The 23,379-nt window shown below is 36.0% G+C and overlaps 1 protein-coding gene across 16 annotated transcripts in view; it reads left to right on the top strand.

Annotated features, from left to right (window-relative positions):
• LOC126919374 (phosphatidylinositol 4-phosphate 5-kinase type-1 alpha-like) overlaps positions 1 to 23,379 on the top strand; it is a 39,600-nt gene that overhangs the window by 9,049 nt on the left and 7,172 nt on the right. For 4 of the 16 annotated variants that reach the window (XM_050728507.1, XM_050728499.1, XM_050728497.1 and 1 more), the window contains exons 11-17: positions 443 to 517; positions 6,072 to 6,149; positions 8,205 to 8,258; positions 9,131 to 9,505; positions 13,142 to 13,349; positions 14,010 to 14,221; positions 18,466 to 18,566. In XM_050728507.1, the coding sequence (XP_050584464.1) occupies positions 443 to 517; positions 6,072 to 6,149; positions 8,205 to 8,258; positions 9,131 to 9,505; positions 13,142 to 13,349; positions 14,010 to 14,221; positions 18,466 to 18,566 (1,103 nt within the window). Of the gene's footprint in view, positions 1 to 442; positions 518 to 923; positions 936 to 6,071; positions 6,150 to 8,204; positions 8,259 to 9,130; positions 9,506 to 13,141; positions 13,350 to 14,009; positions 14,222 to 18,465; positions 18,567 to 20,579; positions 21,362 to 23,379 lie in introns of those variants that run through there. The other 12 variants (XM_050728500.1, XM_050728502.1, XM_050728501.1 and 9 more) reach the window with 9 other exon arrangements.

Here is a 23,379-nt window from a genome sequence, read left to right as displayed (position 1 = left end):
CTCCAATTGTTGAAATGTAAATTAACTCACGATAGGACATATAAAAAGATAAACGATACACTGTATTTATTTGTTCAATCATTTAATCATTTAATTTACAAGATCATGAATGATACTCTTTTACCGTCGCATTCTCCTTCTCTCTTTCTCTCTGTCTATCTCTCTGTCTGTCTGTCTCTCTCTCTCTCTCTCTCTCTGATCTACAATTCTATTTCAAGGCAAGACCGTAAACCACGCTTTCCTTTATGTTGCTATTTTGATTCTCGACAGTCCCTATGATCTATCGATCGTTTTAATAATTCCGGTATATATAAAAGATGTTTAAGTACGGAGTTAGCTAAATGTTGATGTTTCTGTGTCCCGTGCACTTCTTTTCGTGTCAACCCCCAATGACCTGATCTGACCTGCTACCGATCGAAACTCGAAAATCGAATACCAAAAGTGGACCTGCCTGAGATTAAGGGGAATCATCGCAAATTCCGTAACCTCGTCACCAGCTACATAGGTAACTTTGTCTGTCTGTTCGTCCATCTGTCTGTCCATTTTTGTATAGTTGTACGTATAGTTGTGTTTTTTTATTTCTCTCTTGACTCTCCGTCTTTTTTAACTTTTTTCTTTTGTGTCTCTCTCTTAAATAAATTAACGTCGATCGTTTATATATGCTTGTATGCGTACACATTTTTCTCTCTCTTTCTGGTGTCGATCTGGTTTGTTGTTCCTTCGAGTCCCTTAAATTGCTCTACGATACTTTTCTATCGTCGTATTGCTGTTTTTTTTTCTTTTTATCGATTTTTACCTTTGGTCTGTATTTTATTTTATATTTCTTTGTTCTATATACTTACTGAACTATCAATATTCTTTCTATTTGTATCCGATCGAGTTTCAACTAATTTAGGCGCTTTTCTGTTTTTTCGCAAATACAGTCTTTGCTCAAAGTGAGTTTTTCTCTATTGAAATTCAAGTAGCCACAGATACGTAGAACTTTCAGAGTACTGGTTTTTCCTAGATAACACCTGTATCTATTGTCTGGCATGTGAAACCAATCTTTTTTTAGCGTTTGTGAATCGTAGATTTAAGATGTTACACACATTTACTTGTAAGTAAGGAAAATCGTAAATGTAAAATGCTTCCTTTGCAACCATTATTTTCTTTTTTTTTTTTTTATCCAATCTTAACTTTAAAACGACTACATTCAAATGGAATTGCGTGTAACTGCAATCTGTTTCCCTTGAATATTGTATATAATGTTAATCTTCTGTGATATGCTTATTGTTTGTGGGTTTGGAGTCTTCTTTTTGATTTTTCTTTTCCTTGTTACTGTATTTTTAACCTCTCTTTGTATTTTGCCAGTGTTCAATACTCACCGTCACTTTTTTCTTTCATAACTAGACACTCTTTCCCAAATAGAAAATTTACACTCGAAGAATTCATCTTTGCAACGCTTCTTTGATTGTCTTTCTCTTTTATATCTAACCGAACTTTCCGACACTATGTGAACACATGTATATACGTTTGATATTGCAAATGTAATTTTAGATAATTTATATACTGGATATGTAAAATGTGCTCCGAACATCTTTGCCGATTATATCGAGAAAAGCGTATTCCACGCTTGAAAAATAAATTCATAATTTATATATATGTATTTGTATACATACTTAATGTTTCAATAATCTCGTATAGTTGGCAAAAGAAAGGAGTGCGGAAGTTGTAGAAAAAATTTGATCGAGTTTTCCGCCCTCGTTCTGATTTTCTCTATTGCTTTTTGCATCGTGAGATCTGCGTGCCTGGTTCGAATTCTCTCCCTTTCTTGTTATCACTTTCTCACACTTTTCTCTTTCCGTCCTTCTTTTTTAAGCTTCGACACGTTCACAATTTTTCAAGTACACCAAGTAATCACCCAATTCTTGATCAATGACCCTTTTTCTTCGCCAGAATCTAGGTCACCCTCCTGTCGAAAAGCATCTAAGGAACCACTATCCGATCCCATTTATAATCGCGATCGAGTTTTTATTATCGTACCGCCGATTTAGATGACGTATATTCGAATTTTCGTTAGGAACACTTTTGTCTAGAATATAATCCACACACTATATATATTCGCATAGTCACACATCACCCCGTTTTTAGCTATGATAACCACGAATTTAAACCCAATATCGAAGCCTACTCTCAAATTACGTATGCGAGTTGCGAAAAACAGAACGACGGTGTTAAGTGCGCTTTTATTCGCTTACTTTTGCTGCAATCACAAAATTACAGAGTTACACCGAGTGTTCACAGTATTACGTATTATGGTTTTTCTTATGAGTAATAAATCTATGAGAGAAGATAGAAGAGGACAAAACGCAATTTAGTATTTCTTATGATAAGTAATATAGAATGGATCGAATATACTTTTTTAAAATCATGATTTAAGTCATAATGACGAGACTATGAATGTTATCGATATAGCTACATATAATTCTTCGTATATCATATGAAAGCGGTTATTGAAACGAATTCGACAGTCTATAACACGATAGAATTTGAGGTCGCTGAAATAGCGATTTTATGGCACATCCATCGGATAACAAATTTCTATTGTTTTGAACATAAAATGCACGGCAAACAGCAAAGAACCCCAATGCATCGAATATTATTAAATAACTATCAACAATCTCTTTCATACGATGAAACGAAAATTACAGCTATTTAATCATAGCTTGGTCCATCACAAAACCATCACAAATTTCAAAAATGTATTTAGACCATCATATTACGTATAAGAAATAATACTATGTGCAATTTATATAATAATATTTATACAAAAATGTTATCCTTTTCTGCATTTCTCATGAATTTATCAATTACACAGGAGAAAAACGCTGAGAAGTAATAACATGAACACTATTTCTATGGTCCAGTTGAAACCGTTTGAGAAAATTCTTCCCATAATCGACTCAACGATGCTCGAGAAAAGAAAAGAACGTCTGGTTGCGTGCCTTAGCTCTGCCGTTCGTTTCTCTCCCGTACATGAGAATAATTTCCCAGAGATCCGTAGCACATTGTCGAGACTCGCGGGCTCGTTCTAGTTAACTTTGTTGTCCGGATTCTAATCAGACCTGAACACAACGTATACAGCGATACAGTCTGATAGAAACCAATAGAAGCCGTGGTCACGCGTGTTCTAGCGATTAGAAATGTTCACCGATCGCGATCGATCGAACATTTGTGAACGTCTGTTCGCCACGATACGTCGCCACTGTGTCCATGTACGTATATATATATATATACATATAGTAACGGACAAAAAACAGTTAAATGGTATGAAAATTATCATAATTTTACGAAAGAAAATCATATTTGACAAGAACAGGTAATAGTCAGCAACATACGATAGTAAAAAATGTTTAATAGGAAAGTCACTAATATAAACATATTTAGCGACTTTAAACTTTTCTCTGTCCGCTATTGTATGTACATACAGAGACATGTACAAGAAAGAAAATGTAGCGTGTAGCACAAGTGACACACACGTAACTCTCTGAAGATTATAGAAAGTCTGAAAGGCCCTCTCGCTTTTAGATCGGTCAGATCGATAGTAAGAGGGAAAAATAGAAAAGCTTTCGGTGTTGTGTCAGCTTGACTATCGATATGTCGTAGACATTGGCGAGGAGATTAGATGAACAGACGAGGGTAATTCCTCGTTTCGCAGTAGTAGTTTCGTTTGTGCCTATCCCTGTCCGATAACGTAGAGAGATCAAAGAAGCGTAGCTCCAGACGTTGTGGAGAAAAAGTTTATTAGACTTAGCCGTGACAAGCAGTGCTGTAGCGAGATTCACTTTACATGGGTGTTGATAGCAAGTAAATTGGAATTTTTAGGTAAAGAAAAATTGAATAGTTTACGCTTTGTGGTATGTGTAATATTCGACATTTTATTATAACATATTCAAAAACCTGTTGGTAATTTGGATGTAGTTTTATGTTTTAGTTATTGATAGTGTAATTAACACTAGAACTACCGATAGTTAACACGAAGCTATTTCCACCAAGACCAGTCAAAATGACTGGTCTTTTAAAAAATACGTAATAATAGCGTTTATTCGACCATTCGCGGAGAGACGGGATCGCGAAAAAGCACATCAACGGGAGTCGTAAATTCCCGTAACGATTAGATTAATCGACGCCACGAACTGATCGATCCCCTGATTTCTGTTACGATAATAGGGGTGGTTCAATTGAGTTTACACTGAATTAACAGATATAAATTAATGTTTATTCCAACAACTTTGTAAAGAAGATAATTACACTGATTTGTATGTATGAGTTAATTAATGATTGATTTAAGGGTAGAAATGCGGTAATGACACGTTGACTATTCTAACGATGAAGAATAAGTAAAGTAAAGCTAGTGATGGGTGTAGCTAACGCAAAGGACCATCGAATTTGTTGATGACGATTTTGGTTAGGAAAGTGAGGGCAGCAGACATTGTTTCTGGTTGGATGAAAGAAGGTTGGTGGACTAGGAAGGGTCTTAGCCGCCCTCGATAGAAAGTTGCTAGTGGGAAGTATCATACGTGAGAAAAACTAATTTTCCCGTGTCTTCCCGTAGTAAACAATAAGCTTTAGAGAGGATTCAGTAAAGAGATGTTTGTTCGGTCTGAAGGACCTTAGCTAGAAAATTCCTGAGATTTATGGTGGATCCTGAAGACTATCGAGGATACGCAGTAAGGATGTGCAGACATCTGGTTGCCATCTTGCCCACGGTGTGTGGCTTGGTCTAGACGGTCTAGAAGTGTCACCCGACGTAACAAATAGAATATTTTTATATTTATTGATTTATTATTTTCTTATAAAAGGAATTCTATGTTATGTAATCCATTTTTGGTATTATTAATCCATTTGAGACCATCATCCCTAAACGAGGGTTGACACGTTTATAAAATTGTAGAACCAGTCATTTTCACTGGTGTGATCCGGAATTTTCCTGACAACAGATATCATCATATTGAATAATACGCAGTAAAAATTTAAAAAACGTGTGGCAAGTTGTAGAAAACGAGAAAACTGATTAATTGGGGTTCGATAAACAGATCGCAGCAGGACCCTTTTACACTTTGACAAGTACTAGTCATTTTGACTGGTATTGGTATAATTAACCTTGATACAAAATTATTTTGAGTTTGAATACGTAAAAAATAAAATAAAATTCATTATATTATTCTTTTAGTTATCTTTAGTTTAAAGAAATATAACATGAAATAGGAATTTTAAAATAAAATTGTACAACCAGTCAATTTGGCTGGTGTGGTAGTTCTAGTGTTAATACTAAATTAATATTTAATGATTAACAATTACTTATCTATAATGAACAAGTAAATGTTGATGTTTCTTATCGATGGATATTGCTATAATGTGATATAACATAATAGAAAATTATGTTATCACATTGACAGAATATTATCTCAAAATATACCTGTGATAAACAAATCGAAATATATACGATATATATATAAATAAATACAATGTCCCAAAAAATTCAAAAGAATCGGATGAAATATAATAAAATGTCGAGATAGAACCACAAAGGATTAATCGAGAGACCTAGTGGAAAAGTGGTACAAGTGCACTTTTCTCGAAAATTAGATAAGTAGAAAAAACAATATAAACATACATATGATCTACACTTAACTGAACTTAATAATACTGACCAACCCCATGCAAGGCGCATTAATTGCGATACGGCGTTGCAGTAAATACGGTGCGAAAATAGAAAGTCCGTAACGCAATGGCACGTGCGTAATGCGTTTCGCGATATACACGGCGTATACGAAGCGCAGCAAAGAACTTTTTCAAAACAAGTACGACGCTTCACGCATAAGCTAACACTTGCTACGGTACTGACGTCAGCTTTTGTAGCATTAACTCGTTTGATATCCCCCTTACGATACATAGGCACCGTTCTGAGACTTTTTTTTCCAATTAATCGTTCCGATTTCCATGAGTATTATCGATGTTCTCAATCCTGCACATCGATTCCATCTACATCGATTACGAAGGTACTAACAACATATCGATATGTGTTTCAGCGTTGAAACATTCCCCATCGAAGAGAAAAAGCATAACCAGGCCTCTCAGGCCCTTGGACGGCGACTTCGATTCAACCGGTGAGTTTGTTTGATGATTTATATTTCCTAGAAATTCATTCTTTTCCAATATCTGTTTCTAATTCGTTTCGTAAGCTTCAAGTGGTCTCGCGTGACCGCAGATCTCGCGATTTCCGGACCATTTCAATGAGCTACATCATTTTTATGATATTTTCTTATTATTCGTTCCTTTTTTATTTGAAACACTTTGCACGTATATTTCACGAATGATATACCTCAACAACAAGTTCTTCAGAAAAAGCAGTGAATTATTTGGAAGCTCGCAAGAAAATTATTTAACTTATAACAAATAATAAACGCTAAACGATAAAATGAAATATTACTTTTGTAATTTTCCACTCTTGTTCTTTCCATGTTTTTCTAACACACGACTGAATTATTTTGATAATGTCACTTTTGAATACCACTTGTTAGTTGTAATTGCAACATGGAGAAAATCGTTTTACAATTATTATATGTGGTCCGAAAATCGCGCAAATGTTATACGAACGAATACTTTCCACGATTTTATTATTGGCTTTGCGCTGAATTTCACATGTGTAGCCAGGCACAGCGATCAGTGCAATAAACTTAGATCCGGCATACCAATGTTCCCCGTGTCCAAAACATTCACCACGATCCCTGTCAGTGTTGGCGTCACGAAATGCCATTGAACCACCATCCTCTATCAACCGTTCCTTTTGACAAGATATTCTGCCGCTTTTACGAAGATTGCTCGCGCGTGCTTTCACGTGTTGATCACGTATGCCTGTTCGTATTTCGTGTTGGTAGGTAATCCATTATTTTACGATCCTATTAACCCTGCGGAAATCGCGGTTCATCTGATAGATACGTGCGAAGATATTGGATGTACATATCGTAAATAGAACATATTTCCACAATAATGAAAGTACAAAGACTGGGAAACTGAGGCGAGGAAGAGAAAAAAGTGTGGGTAAAAAAATAAAGGGAGAAGTTAAAAAAGAAGGAAAAATGGTGTAACGGAAGGGAAGGGTGTAGAGAAAAGGGAAGAAAGACTAGAAAGCAAGATTAAAAAAATAGAGAATGAGAAATTAAGGAAAAGGAAGAGGGGGAACAGAGAGGAAGATTAATATGGAAAAAAAGCAGAGAAGTAAAGGAAAAAATGATGAAGAGCGTTGAGTGGTGGAGTATAAACTGTGGAAGTAAGGGTTAAAGAAAAAGGTAGAGAAACTAAACTACTAAGAGCAGCGCATATCTTTATTCCTACTGATTTCATAATATGTATAACCAGAAATAATCTAATGTCTGTTTTAATAATCTATTTTTTGATGTTATATCGTATCTACAGTAAGAGAATTAAATATACTTTACATATTCCATTCAGTTTTTAGATCGCTACCTCCGCAGGGTTAAATTTGATCTCGTATGAGTAAAACTGGGAAATAGTATGGTTCCCATCGAGACAAACATTTTTTATTAGAATTTCATTCTCATTTCGCAATTGATTTGATCATTTTAAGCTCACCAACGAACTATAAAGTAACCAAATCGCGTGACGATATCTCGTAAATCCGATACAATGGATAACATCGAAGAATTTAGTAAATCGCCAGCAATAAAGAAAAATACATCAAAGAATACAATTCGACTCTATCGTGAATTATTGCGTATCGAAAATATCGAGAATTTATGGCTTTATCCGCCTGTCATTCGTCCCATCAAAATCCGTTTGATTGTGTCTGCAGACGCAAATAACGTACATATACAGCTTTCTATCGTGAATGTCAGTCGAATGCGCGCATTCCGATCATCGAATCCCTCTCTGTTTTGCCTCGAACGTCCCTTGCTCGAATCCCTGTTTTATTTCGGGACATCTTCGATCCGTGACTGGACAGAGAGACTTTGGAAATCGAAGAGCAATAAATCAACGTAGATGGTCTCTGTACGATCACGAACAATGAAAACAATGGGAACGTGGACGTGGTTTTGTAGAAAATGTCAAAAGAGAGAAAAAACGCGGAAGTTTCTCTGTCCGATCAAGAGTCGCACTCATGGTGATACGGTAATGGTACATGGTGTTGTATGGTGGTTTAGCGGTGCCGACAACCGGAACTTCGACAATGCATGCTACGTCACCCACGAAGGCTGGTGAGTCTCATACGATCATTTATTTTCCTAATATCCGTTTATTATCGTTGTCTCTCTTGTGTCGATTAAACGTCCAATGAAGAATCCTCGACATTTCTGTAACATCTAGTACGGTGAAAGAATAACTGAGATAACAATAACAAGATACATGTAATAGGGATATTTGTGATAAAATTGAAAGAGATATCTAGAAATATTATTGAATCAATCACTATCAGTGATAAAGCAGTCTCGAATGATAGCCATCCGTTGTTCTGTTGTTACGTACTTACGTATTAATATTTTCTCTCTGAACGAGCGATGTTACGTTGCTTCGAAATTTTAAACGATCTAAACCCTCTTGCACAATAACGCTAATATCGTTAATTTCAAAGTATTCAAAGTTGCGAGAGTTACAAATTATCAAAACTAAAAATTACTTTTGCGATATAATGATTACCCTATTTTATTTAAAATTATAAAATAGAATCTTATAACCTGCACCTCCTAAGTCGTTGATTCGCTAGTAGGTATAATTAGAGTTGGTAAATTATTGCCCAGAGGAACCCTGAAATGCTTTTCGTCGAAAGACATTTTATTTCCATCCAACTTAAATGAATCACCGCAAATATCAAACTCGCACGCGATACGAAGATTTTCGGTTGAACGACTTCTCGAAGCAACGTTGCACGATTCGTATCGCCACGCGACCTCTCACTCACCCAGCTTCTCTGTTTCTGTCTGCCCCATCTCTCTGTCTCTCTCTGTCTCTTTACCCGACTTGATCACCGTTGTCGTTGTACACGCAACCCTCGTGCACTCGATCTACCCGTTTCCGGCCACCATCGTACGACCTTGGAAACCGCCCATCCTGGACGACACAACGAAAACAGTAACCCCGACAGACGCTGCGATCAGCACGACCAGCACGGTGATGTCAACCGGTTCCGCGCCAATCGCCACCTCCACCCCCGTGAACTTCGCCGCAGGCCCGGTGAGTCCGCCTCCGTTGACCTTGGCCGCGGGTCCAGGCCTTTCTCATCACGAGCCACCGGTGACGACCTCAGCGGCCAAGGTCACGAGCTACCCAGCCGTCCTGAAGGGCAGGACCGCCGCCAGTCCACCGAATCCGAATCTGGTACCCTCCGGCAAGATTCCACCCCCTGTTCCTCCAAGAGGTACCGGTCAATCGAGGACCACGAGGTCCTCTGAGGAGCACCGTGGCCCTGGAACAACCACTTCCACGTCCTCGATGACATCCAGCCGAGGTGACGAAGCAGCCATAATCACGAGATACCGCTTGCATGAAAGTTCGAGCATCCTGCACCATCTTCCCACACCCGATTACATTTCCACCGTTTCTGCTGCGTCCGCCGTCACTACTTCTACTACTACTTCTACTATCTACTCTGCCGCTGCGTGTACTACCTCTTCTTTGCTGTTCTCCGCTGGTACCACCACTACCACCGCCACTTCGAACACCGCAAACTATTACTCCGATTATAAAAATGCTGCCGATACATTCACTTCTTCTATATCCACCTCCGTCAATACCAACGTGTTGCATGCGCGTACATCAACTCCTGCATACCTACCCCCGCGATACGACAATCTGATGTTCCACGAACGAACGACCGACGTGGCTGCAGCTGCCTTCCAAAGCATTCACGAGGAACAAACGCCCATGCGTTGGAATGACCGTTGGCCGGCCGAGGATGTTTACGAAGAGGAGGAGGAATTCGTGAGCGTGGAGAAGGTCGATGGTTCGTACGTGATTAGAACCAGCCCTTATCCGTTCAGACCAGAGAGAGGGAACTTCAAGCGAAGAGAGAAAAATATTTCAATTAATCTCGAAGATTCTGTAGATAGCGGAGAGAAGAGAACCACGAGCTCGAAGGCTGATCACATGGCCAAGTTCACGTACTTCTTGAACCCTGCGTCTAGACCAGAACTAATGAACTACAAAATGTCGCGGAAGGATAAGAAGCACTCGGAGACCTACTATGAGCTAATGAAGAGGAAGCAGAAGGAACTGGAATCCTCGATCACGACGATCACGACGATGGCGCAAAGAAGCAAGATCGAAGCTACCAAGATGGACAGATCGAATACTACGATAAGTAAACAAGAAGAGGATCCTGAGAAAAAGATCGAAATTCAGAGGCTCATGGATCGGAGGAGGGATAGTAAATTGTTGAGAAAGATCAGAGAAAAGTCTGCTCAGAGAAGGAAGAAGTTGGCTCCTGAACCATCGCCAAAAATGCAACCTTTTAGAGATGCAACGAGGGTGAATGATAATTTTGAATATTTTGAGAAGAAGAGGAAAATAGACACCGGTGAAACTGCGCCTTCGTCTTCGAAACCTGATTATGGGAATGATGGGAATTTGAACAAATCGACGAGTGATGCGAAAATGTTGGAAAATAAGGAAAACCAGATTGTTCTCAAGAGTGATACGAGAACCTTTTTGGTTACGAAAGTTGATGAAGAGGTTCCGATAAAATTAAAGAATATCGATATGGTTTATTCGTGTGAGAATGTGAGAAAAATTGATACCAGAAATAATAAAACATTTATAGTACCTAATAAAGTTCAAGTAGATCGAATAAATGATCAAATATATGAAAAATCGAGATCGAATGCCAGATATAACGAACAGCTGAAAAAGAGCAAGAATGAAAATTTTAATATTTTAAAATCTCTGACCATGTCTGATAAATCGAAAGGCGAGTTTCAAGAGCATCCTTCAAACATTTTGATACCTAATACTTCCTTTTTACACGGCTATAGAAAGTCTCAAAAGAACACGTTGTAACCAAGGAAAAAGCTGATGTTAAACTTAAACACTTTTTTTTATCGGTGTAAAGGGACCAAAATATGAAAATATCTAAGGGATCAATAGGACGTTTAAAAAATGTACAACATGGAACACGATGATGCGAAGAATTAAAGGAAGTTTCGATTTGGAACTTGAAAATGAGAAACATACTCTGAAAGGAGTATTACTCAATTAGCATATTCTAAAAAAAACTTTTCTCTCCTGCATGCGCAAATGCACTTTGAGTTGTTCTTTATATTTTTTCATCTTTCATCACATACACTCTCTCTTTCTCTTTCTCTCTCTCTCTCTCTCTCTCTCTCTCTCTCTCTTCTCTCTCTCTCTCTCTCTCTCTCTCTCTCTCGTCTGTCAGTTTGTAACGATATAGATCTGTTTAACCGAAGACTCATGCAGAAACAAGAAAATATTTTTCCCACTATTACTTCTATGAGAACGAAGGAGTTAGTAGTTTTAATGTTTAGGCATTTTCTACCACTAGATGATGCACTTTGTCGTTACTGTTCTATTGTATACTCTGAGCTCGATGCCGTATCGACGTCGATTTTATAGCGTCGACGAGGTATCGTTTGAAATATCGGGCCCGACTGCCCTCGGCACGCAGAAGTTCCACGTTTGAGAATGTAGTGCGTGTAAGAATTGGTTTATTTCTGGTCTCGATTTGAGTATATTGTATTCCTGCATGCGTAGCGATCTTCTATCCGTTGATAGGACAACAATAGACGTAACTTATGAAAACGTAATCGGAAAAGATTTTTAAATGTTATTATTATATCTGGAAATATTTCGATCTTATTCTATTTAGTATTTATAGACTTTTCTATAGCTATCGTGATTATTTATTATAATATTAAAAGTCGACGATTGTTTGAACGTTTAACCCTTCCTAGGCAACCGATCAGTATTTCACTGCGAAACGTATTTCTATTTTTATCAAACAACATTTCGAACCTTTAATTCAAAGACTAATTGTATAATTTAGTAGAGACTTTAAAAATTATTCCAGAATCTTTTTCTGTTTTTTGAAAGTCTACTACAGTAAAGAAGTCAGGCCATAAACGATCTATTTTGCCTACGAAGAGTGAAGATAAAAAATTAAAGTTTCCAGGAAAACGATTACAAATAGTTACGTCTATATCTAAAAGGTGTATTTAAAAATTGTCAGTCCTGTTGTGCATTGTTTGGTTGTCTCTAAACAGGACAGAATCTTATTGGTGTGTTTGTATGGTGTGCTCTTGTACCACAATAAAGGGACGTTCACACGAGTGTACTATTTACGGTGCAAATACTTCCTTCTCCGAGCAAAATATCAAGTTGCCGTATGACACGTTGGCTAAGTAGTTTACTGTTTGTGCACCTCTGTAGACACGCAAGTAAATGTAGCTTTAGAATTGCAATATATGTATAAGTGTTGTCCCACTACGTCAAGTTAGAATGGCTTATTCGAACTGACTTCAATAGGAAGTACTGATTAATTTCTAACGTCACGATTATTTACTCGAACAGCAATGTTGCTGCCAAATATAATAGCCTAAATTTAATTAAAAAGTGTTCAAACTACGCTTATGCAACGGAATCTCATTCGCACCGTGTATTCTTTAATAAACGTTAGAAATGCTCGTAATTTTATTTTTTAGCAACTGCTTACTGTGATCAATACACCGTCAAGTAGGTAGCATTCAAATCCTTCCCAATCGTCTCCTGTTCGAAAGAAGTAGTTTTCAATTTTTCACATCCTTTTCTTTGACCCGATAAAATAACGTATAAAACTTTGATCGTGGATTATTATACTTTTAGTATTTTACACGGTGTACAAGTGAATATAAAATGCAATATTAATAATTAACACGGGTGTATTTATTTGTTTGCTTGAGCACAATGTAAACAATATTTATTATATCGGGTTAGCAAGATTTGCTCAAAATTGTTGGAAATATTTTTTATTTTTTCGCCTCTGAAGGGCGGTTTTTCCACGTTAACGACTCTCCCCTGTCCTTAGAACCCTTAACGACAAAGCAAGCATACTATATCGTGTTCATTAGGGCTAACTGTAGTGCGCTTTTTGTAGGTGGCACCCTTCCTTCCACTTGTTCCACCCCGCCCCCGCCCTTTGACGATGCAGTGCGCTCAAATGACCAGACCTTGGCTTCTGGTGGTCAACTTCAACAGGGTGCACCGACCACGATCTTAGCGAGCAGTCTAAGCAGTGCTCATTCCAAGCAGAACAAGGTTGTGCACCATGTCACTCTCACAAAGACTTATCACGATGCCGTGAGGTGAGTGAACCTTTATTTTCTTCCATAATTTCCACAAGAAATTCTGTCAAATCGAGAGACCTTGTAATTATCGAATTAAATAAAATAAATGAATAAAATACTTAACATTTGTAAACGACAACAACAACCGTATATACTTGCAGATGATACAGCGATTTTATTGTTTGTATTTTCAACAAAATAATTTGCAAATTCCCTATGGAATTTGACATCAAATTAAATTACAAAAATAAAGGATGACTGTCCTTCGAAATCAAAAACTTGTGGATAATTATACTCAGCGATGAAAATTGTAACTGTTGTCAATTATTTAATGCATCAAAATGACACACTGATCTTCCTACCGTTAAACCAAGATTTATTCGCAAAATATACACTGTCCGAAATTTTAAAGAATCGTCTCCTGTATCACTTTCATTTTATAGCCAATCTTGTGCTCGGACATTTTGCCTTTAATCATCTTGAAGTCAATTTTTATCACGGAATAATCTTCTCGAAATTTCTTCCCGCTTTTATTTGTTACGATAGAACTATTCATAATAGCAATCATCTAATTATTTCGAGCAATGTAAAAGTCTTTCGAAGTTTGGAAATTCACATGAAACTCATGATTACTAAACGTAAAACAATTAAATACATCGTACTCGATTAATATTTCAGCATATCCGACGTACACTTGGAAAGCAGCGGTAGCGGAAGCGGAAGCGGCGGGAGGGAAACGAAATCTTCGTTGAGCGTAGAGAGCGGTGGTAGTAGTCGAGGAGGTGGGGGTCTGACCTGGACACCACCCGCTGGCAGCGCCGAGGGCTCTACGCCCACCTGGACAGAAGGCACGCCGTCCTTTACCGAGAGTTCCAGCAGCGGTGACGCAGGTAAGTTCCCGTACGCGCTCAACATCTACTACGCCACCTGAAGGCTCCCACTACGTGCCTCGAAGATTCCTTCGTTCTCTTCTTCTTGTTCTTCTTCTTCTTCTTCTTCTCTTCGACCTTCGCGACAAAAGGATTTGCATCGGGCGTGACCATCCCGTTGATTGCCCTGTCGATTTATAATGGCTGACAGGGGAAAAAAGGTGAAATGATATAAAGTTTCAAGTAATTTAACATAAAATTTGAAGAAATATTGAGTTTAGATTGAGGCTGGTATTAGTCATGAAAGTTTTCATGCACTTTATAAGAGCGATATTTTTATGAAATTTGGCAAAATTTTATTGCCATTGACCTATTTTATAACAAGAGGAATAATTACAAGATATTTTGAAGCCAAAAAAAGTTCCCATAAAATATTATTTAATCTGTTGGAAATAATAATACTGCATATATATATTGTTTTCTTGTATGTTTGAATATTTTCATAAAATAACTTTTAAAACACTAACTTTTATTATGATTATATTTATCATTTATTATTATATAATTTACAGTGGCGCACAAAAGTATTCGCACGCTTACACTTACAAATTTCAATTAATACAACAAGGTGAACTAAACTAATTTGTTAAAACAACTTGGCATCTATAGTGACAGGAAGGTGTCAAGATTACATCAGTAAAATTTGAAAACGATTCAATAATATATGGTAGACAACAGTTAAAAAATTCTACCAAATGTCCAAATTGGACAAATTGAGAATGAAAAAAATTAAATAAAAAAAAAAAATTATATAGACAGGAGTTATGATACATTTATTAGAAACACTCGTGATAAGTATCTCGCAAAAGTATTTAACGCTGTGATAAAATGATAGTTTTTCATCTTCTTTTGCACCGAATGTAAACATCATTGCTAAATGAAAATATTGATACGTTCACTTGATGCTAGGATATCGCTTCAGTAACAGTAACGTAAAAGTGTACACAATAGTATTTAAAATGAATACCAAAAAGTCTGAAACAAAAATGTGAAAGAGAAATAATATTCCGATTACATGAGGACGGTAAATCATATAACGAGATTGCCGGAATTGTGAACAGAAATAAGTCCACAATACATTGTATCATAAAAAAGTCAAAGAGCGAGGGAACATTTGCAAACAAAGCTCAATCAAGTCGACCAAAAGAATTGACTGGAAGAGAGGAGAAAGATATCATTCGCGAATTAAAAAAAATCCTACTACATCCGCTCCTCAACTTGCATGTATGGTAGCTGATATGTTTGATAAAGAAGTTCACTCGGAATTATGCCGAAGAATCTTACGAAACAATGATTTTCATGGCAGAGTACCGCGAAAGAAGCCATATATTAATGCGGTAAATCATAAAAAAAGATTGACTTTTGCAAAAACCTATATTAATAAAGATAATTCTTTTTGGGACAAGGTCATCTTTTCGGACGAGTCAAAGTTTAACATTTTTGGCTCAGATGGTCAAAATTATGAGTGGAGAAAATCAAATACGAAATTGGAAATTCCACATTTACGTGAAACAGTGAAACGCGGAGGTGGATCGCTCATGGCGTGGGAGTGCATGACTGCTAGTGACACCAGAAATTTGATATTTATTGATGGAATACTTGATAAATATAAGTATTTAAATATCTTAAAAAATAAAGAAAGTGCCCGTAAATTAGGATTATTGGAAGATTTCCACTTCCAACGAGATAATGATCCTAAGCATACTGCTAGAATTATGAAAGAATGGATCGTATATAACACACCGTATATATTCCACCGCAAAGCCCGGACATAAATCCGATTGAAAATTTATGGGTTGAAACCGGAAAAAGATGAAACAAATTTCATACAATCTCAAAGGAAGTATTGAAAAATAAAATTATAGAAATATGGAACTTGAGTGTAGTTTTACAAAATCATTGGTATACAGTATGTAATGTCGATTGAGACACACTATTGCTGCTAAAGGTGGTCCAACAAAATATTAATATTAACTAATTAATAATATATGTAGTGTTCAAATACTTTTGTGAGCCATTTACAATGGTTGTTGAATCCTTTTCAAATTTTACTGACATAATCTTAAGACTTCCATCTTCCATCTTATTGACATCTGCTTGTCTAAGTAAATTACTTTAATGTACAGCATTTCGGCCATTCAAGTTTGCATATGTAAGCGTTCGAATCCTTTCGCGAGCCACTGTACATATTTAATAAAGGTAGCCTTCGTAGGGTGCACAAGAATTTCGTGACTGTAGGTTCTTTGACGTCCGAATTTATTTTCTCTTTCTTACATTCGTTACTTGCTTAGTAGTTACTGTTGCTTTTGTTAGAACACAGATAAATAGAATAGTTTCTATTGAATTTCGCTATACAAAAGATATAAAAACCATTGATCCTAGTGTCATTCATAGTATAAAGAAGGATAGCCTCGAGCAGTAAACAGATAAAATTCAGCAAACTATAATCATTTATCTTCTGAAAAAAGAAAGAAAAAATAGAATAATTAAACGGCAAAACGTGCGAGTTAATTCAACGATGATATTATATTTTTTGCAATCGAGGTTATTTTCGAACAATGTCGATTTATGGGCAATCAACGCGGCGCTCGCGCCAGCAATCAGAAGTCTGATTAACGTGCCACGATTTAAGATAGTGTTCTGAAACGAGCGAGAGTATACCGTTGTCCAAGTAATTCGAAGCATTGCGTATTAAGCTCGTAATATTAAGCTTATGTCGGTAGAAATATTATTTCTGCTATTTGTAAACGGGGAATCACTCCGTGCTAAAATAAATGTGTAAAATACATAGAGACTCGTGTTACTAGCTAGCTGTTAATTCAGATACATGCCGCATAATCATCGAGATAAATAACGATAGTGTTTCTATGACCATGACACAAACAATACCTACATGTTGTTAACCACCTACATCGATTAAATTCTGTATACCAACGTTATTACGTAATCCGGAAACTAAATGAGTTTTACAGCAAATTAAGTTACACCGTTTTGCCATGGTATACTCGTCGTACCTCATTCTTTGTTGTATTTTAACAAAATTCATCTAATCATGAAATCATCGTTGTGATACTGATTTGTACGAAGAATTAAAAGTGTTAATCTTGTTAAATGACTTACGTTACGTAGGTTTAATTCTAGTCTCAATTACATACCTTGTACTCGTTTTAATCGAATTGGAAAGGTCGTGCGACGAATTGATCATAGTTGAAGGAAAAAAAGAATGGAAAGGAAAAGAAAGTTAAAACGAATAACAAAAACTCAGTGCCTAAATTTAATCTCATCGCCTATGTGTTGTAGACCATGTCTCGAGGTTATTCTCCGTAAGTGTTACGGCAAAAAATGCTCTTAAGTCCATCGATCGTGTAACATATGCTGCGAAGGTGCTCGTCGTCGAAAACTAAAGTAACGATTAATAATAAAGCAAAATGAAAGTTGAAACGAAAAAGGGGCGAGCATCTTCGGTTGTTTCCTTAAATAATTACGATACGATCCAACAATCACTTTTCTTAGTCCTGTCTAGGTGATTTCAAAATCTTGTCAAAGTATTCGAACACATTTATTTCTCGACGATGAGAGCGACAATAAAGCGACAATTGCAAAAGAAAAAAGTACACGAGATCTCATTCTCGCTGAAAACCCCATACACACGTTTGTTTTACTTCTTTTATGATTCCTTTTAAAGCAAGAATGGGCATCGCCTAGAACCGATGTTGCCTCTCGAGATAAGTCTAAACTTTTTCTTTTTCTCTATCTCTTTAGTTTTCTCTTTGATTTTTCGCTACACTCGCATATGAATATCGTTATGTGAAATAGCTACACACGCTTCTTGTCACACGTAGTCATCGATTAGAACGATGCACGCTTTTTTCTTATCGATGCATCTTGATAGCTACAAACAAAAATCTCGAAAGGACCATCTATATAAAATGAAAAATTACGTCACCACACACTTTCAATAATCACACGCTCTTTGCATGAGATTTAGAATAAAACGAGAAGAAAAATAATATGATTTGCTGGTCCTTTCGAAGAGCAGGTTATTTATTATAAATTGAAAGTTTCTCCTTAGTTTCTCTTTCCCATAGATAGCCGATTCGACTCAAACACTACCACTAGACAAACACGTATCTACGCTTCGGTGATCGAGCTACAGCAACAGCCTGATCTTTATTTTGCACTATGACGATTAACGATAATTTTAGGTTGTCCAACCACACCGATCAGAGGCAGCCAGCGTCACGATGACGGAGGGAGAATCGCTGCCACCGTCGAGGAGGCGCTAGCCAGTCTTACTACAGAAATGGTAAGTTGGTAATCGTAGCTTTGAACGATTGGTCACTCCAAAAGTTGTGGTAGCGATATTTGGAGATTGTATCGTCATGTAAATACTTCAAACTTACAGTATATGTAAATCAGATTATATTTCAATGAAAAATGTAAGATCGTTTCACGACTTTGACCTATATAGGCAATTTTCAGATATGACAATAAAATAGTAGGCATAAAATTAGGTTCACAATCTCCAACTATCATTATTGTATCTTCCTCGTCCGATTCCTCAAAGCGGTAAGTGTGTAATGAGAGCCCAGTGACCGATCGATCGGACTGTGTAAATGTTTCCCCCGAGTGGCCGAGGGTATTTGTAACTAATGAACTGCCCCCAGACGACGATGTGTCGCGAAGCGTGTCATGTGCGTCGCGCAACGCGATCGTCTAAAAGAAGAAAACAAGATTTGACCTCGTATCATACGTTCGTCGTGTCTTTGGTCTCGTCTGCGTTTCGTGTCTATGTCGAGTCCCTGTCTTTTGTCTCGAATCCATAAAGAAGTACCGATTCGATCGCGCACGGAACGTTCCAAAGCGATGATTTTTCAAATTTAAATACACATCTTTACAAACGATTCGAATATGAGAATGGTTTGGAAAGGATGCATGACAGTCTTATTTGAAATCTTCTTTGCTTCGAGCATCTTGGGCTGATCTTAGTATAGTTTGATCTTTTAGTGATCTAATTATATTGTAGCATACTTTAGTAAAGGAAGCTGCATGTGGAAAGTTAGATGACAGAACAATTTTTTCAAGTTTGAGTATAGAATATTTTATAGAGTCAATTCTATTGTTTGTTTATAAAGGGTTGCCCATTCATGACCATCTCAGGTTATGAACAATGATATTAATTATTATATATAACTTCTTTTCTAATTTAGTTAGCTGGCTACAATTTCAGGTATACATTCGAGATAAAAACATATATCGGCGAGGTTACTCTTTTTATGTTTTTTACATATATAATAGAATAGATCAATTATAAAATACAGGATGTTTCTAAATTTGTGGTACAATCCACAATTCCGCATGAAGCTCTATTTCTGAATAAATTCATAGACTACATTATTTTTTGTTACATTTAAGAGAGAAATTCTACACAAAAAATTTGTTTCTTAACTCTTTCAGCCTACACTATATAATGCAGTGAATGCACAGAGCAATACAATAATATCACAGAGATACTTATAGGACGTAGACATAAATCAGACTACGTGCACCTGCATACATACTGGATAAAGTTTAAACATCGATTTATTCGAAAATAAAGCTTCCTGCAAAAAAATGCCACTCATCGTTTCGTATGGATTCGTCCTCACGTAATTTTTTAAAAATTCTCTGTTAAAAATTATATGCTTTATAGTTATAAAGCATACTGTTAGAAAGAGTATGAGGGCAATGAAGAGGGCAATCAAATCGACTTCGAACAAAGAAAAGTCATTCCACTTAAAACAAAAAAAAAAGGTCATCGAATTAGCAATCTGTCAGATTTCTCCACATAATGACTCGTCTGTTGCGACACATTGAGAACGCATCCTCGAATTTCTGCGTACGCACGAACCACATCGTGCACCGCAAAGTTCGTATCAGCAATTATTCGTCGCGTGATTCGCCAGTGCGTGCATTTTAAACGAGAGTAAACAACTCGAGAGTTTGCAACACGCGAAAGAATGTCGAACACGTAGAACCGCATAAAACGTCGGTCAGGTAATTCCATATTAACCCAGTATTACTGTCGTCAAGAATTAGTATTGGTGAAGCATTTCAAACGATCGTCCTGACACGACAATGTCTTTCATGTTTCACAAAATAGGTATTATTTCGTTAAAAAGAATCTTATGATTTACCTCATCGAGTATCGCCGTTTGATATTTCATATTTTTCTCTAAACATTTTTATAAATTATATTTCTAAGAGTAAGATATACTTTGGAACGATCCGTGCGAAAAGATCAGATTATCTGAAAGGTTTCTCTATTTCCTCAAATCAGAAGATACTGCAGCAAGAGTGAATTCAAAGCAGCTCATCCCTGTAACCTACGTCAAGTCAGTTTGGATTTGGTCTGGTGCACCGTCGTAGCGACGAATCTTCGAAAAAAAGAAAAAAGAAAAAAAAGAAACGAAACTCGAACGGAGAAGAATAAATCATAGAGGAAAGCGTTTGATCGCGAATCAAGACGGATTGTCAGGGTGGAAGGGGTGAAAAAGTTGAACGAAGACACGTAAACTGATATGTCTTTAATCATTCCTTGCGCATTTTCGTGTTACATGAGACACCATACTTTATCACATTCGATTCTGTACTTAACGAACAGCTTGCGTGGGTGGAACAAGTATTCGTCTTGATTCGCGAGTTTGTGAAGTATTAATCATCCAGCGTGTGTGAATCTTGCATTTATTCGTATGGAATGAATTAATGATTTAAATAGGCGCGTTCTTGCGAAGCAATTAAAGAATCGATGAAGAATTAATGATTCTAAAGCTTTGGAGCATGTCGGATAGGCCAGGAAGGTTACACAACGTGATAAAACTCGGCCTACAGTATTAGAGGACTGTATAATACTCGTTCAGGATACAAACACTTTGTGGAGAATTCAAGAATCCATCGTTCCAGTTGTATCTTTTATATGTCAGGTCTCATCGTATCGTTCGATTTTCAATAAGTAGCTAGTTAAACGTAATAATGTCACGTGTTTCGATATCTCACGAATTAATACATTGCTCAGCACAATTGGAGGTTCGTTTTGTTTTTTTTTTTTTTTTTTTTTTTTTTTAGATTTTTCAAAATAAATTTTTATACCCATCGCTTGTATCTGTATATTTTCTTTTAATTATTATCTTGAAGTCAACTTCTATTAATGTCATATTAACAACGTTTGAATCTATCAAGCTTATAAATGTTTTTAGTTTTGTTTACTTAATTAATAAAATGGAACCATTTATAATAACAATTCCCTAATTATTTTGAGCAGCGTAATTTGAATTTAATCGATTTCTGTATCAAGCAATTATTACCTGACTTAATCTCAATGCAGACAACCTGTTTGTCTTTATCTTATCTTTTTTAAATAATTTTTTATTTTCTATTGAAAATTTTATATTTTTATATTTTTCAAATTGTTTGCAAAAGTTTTATATATTAAAGTTCCATACTTACATACACACTCGTTGGATAACCATTTTGATTGACTATGTACAAACTTTTTAAACTTGTAGATTTATTAACCATATTTAGTCATACTTTTCTCCAAAAAGAAAAACACGTGTCGTTATTGCAGTTACATAATTTGTTTTCTCGTTGCTTGTTCATATCCTAGCATTTAGCTGTAAAATTGTATGATCATCGAATCGCCGAGCTTTACGAGTGACGTTTAGGTTACACGTGATGGGAAATTATCGCGAAATATATTCATTCATTACCTCTTATCGTAACTGACAATTACCTGTTGTTACGTTAGTTAGTTGTAAACGTTAAGAGGAAAGCGCTCGAGAGGAATGAAAGGTGTAAAACGAGGAAATGAAATGACCCGCGGACGAAGGAGATGTAAATAATACTTACAATCTAATTAGGACGCAGTCCTCAATCCCGTTTTTATTACGATAATATAGCCAACGGTCGTGTACATGTACCTATATGTGTCTCACGTTCTGCCTGTCTCCTGTACGTAATTATACATATACTTATACATATGTACACTGTACACACATAAAATGAAATGTGTATACCGCATTTATTGTCGAGATGGTCGGTGAACTCTCGAATGTATTGGTAACGAAATGCGGAAGTATTGATTAAAATTATGATGATTTTCAATCATTTTTAAAACAGAAATTCGGATAATAAGGGTTAAAGATTTTGATAATCGTTAAAATTTCAATAAAAGTAGCTGCCAGTTCCAGAAATATTCTGCAGAGCTCAAGAAATTCGTCTCCTGAGATTTTAAAATTTTGGAAGATTAAAAAAAAAATTATAGGTATCAAAAATAAATTTGCTACAAAGTTAAAAATAAAATCTATAATTTCGAAAATTCGAAAAATTTCAATAAAGAAAATCCTACATGTCAGGAATATTCTGCAGAGCTCAAGAAATTCGTCTCCCGAGATTTTAAAATTTTAGAAGATCAAAAAGAAATTATAGATATCAAAAATAAATTTGCTACAAAGTTAAAAATAAAATCTATAATTTCGAAAATTCGAAAAATTTCAATAAAGAAAATCCTACATGTCAGAAATATTCTGCAGAGCTCAAGAAATTCGTCTTCTGAGATTTTAAAATTTTGGAAGATTCAAAAAAAATTATAGGTATCAAAAATAAATTTGCTACAAAGTTAAAAAATAAAATCTTCTATAATTTCGAAAATTCGAAAAATTTCAATAAATCCTACATATCAGGAATATTCTGCAGAACTCAAGAAATTCGTCTCCCGAGATTTTAATATTTTGGAAGATTCAAAAAATATTATAGATATCAAAAATAGATTTCCTACAAAGTCAAAAATTAAAAATTAAAGTCTTCTATAATTTCGAAAATTGGAAAAATTTCAGTAAGGAAAATCCTACATGTCAGAAATATTCCGCAGAGTTAATAAAATTGAATATTAAAATTACAATTTCGAAACTCGAAATTAATTGCAGAATTCACCGACGATCCCGATGAATATTATAAATATAGTAACTGCGCAAACTGTATTATACGTGATACGATAAATGAGATTAATTAACGGGAGTGCCACTGGTACCGTGTACGTATATATATATATGAATGAACAAAAAGTTTATATATATATAAAT

This window comes from Bombus affinis, chromosome 8, assembly GCF_024516045.1.
Source record: "Bombus affinis isolate iyBomAffi1 chromosome 8, iyBomAffi1.2, whole genome shotgun sequence".
NCBI classification, from domain to species: Eukaryota; Metazoa; Arthropoda; class Insecta; order Hymenoptera; family Apidae; genus Bombus; species Bombus affinis.
The sequence above is the reverse complement of the archived record's forward strand: the minus strand, read 5'-3'. Positions and strand labels throughout refer to the sequence as shown.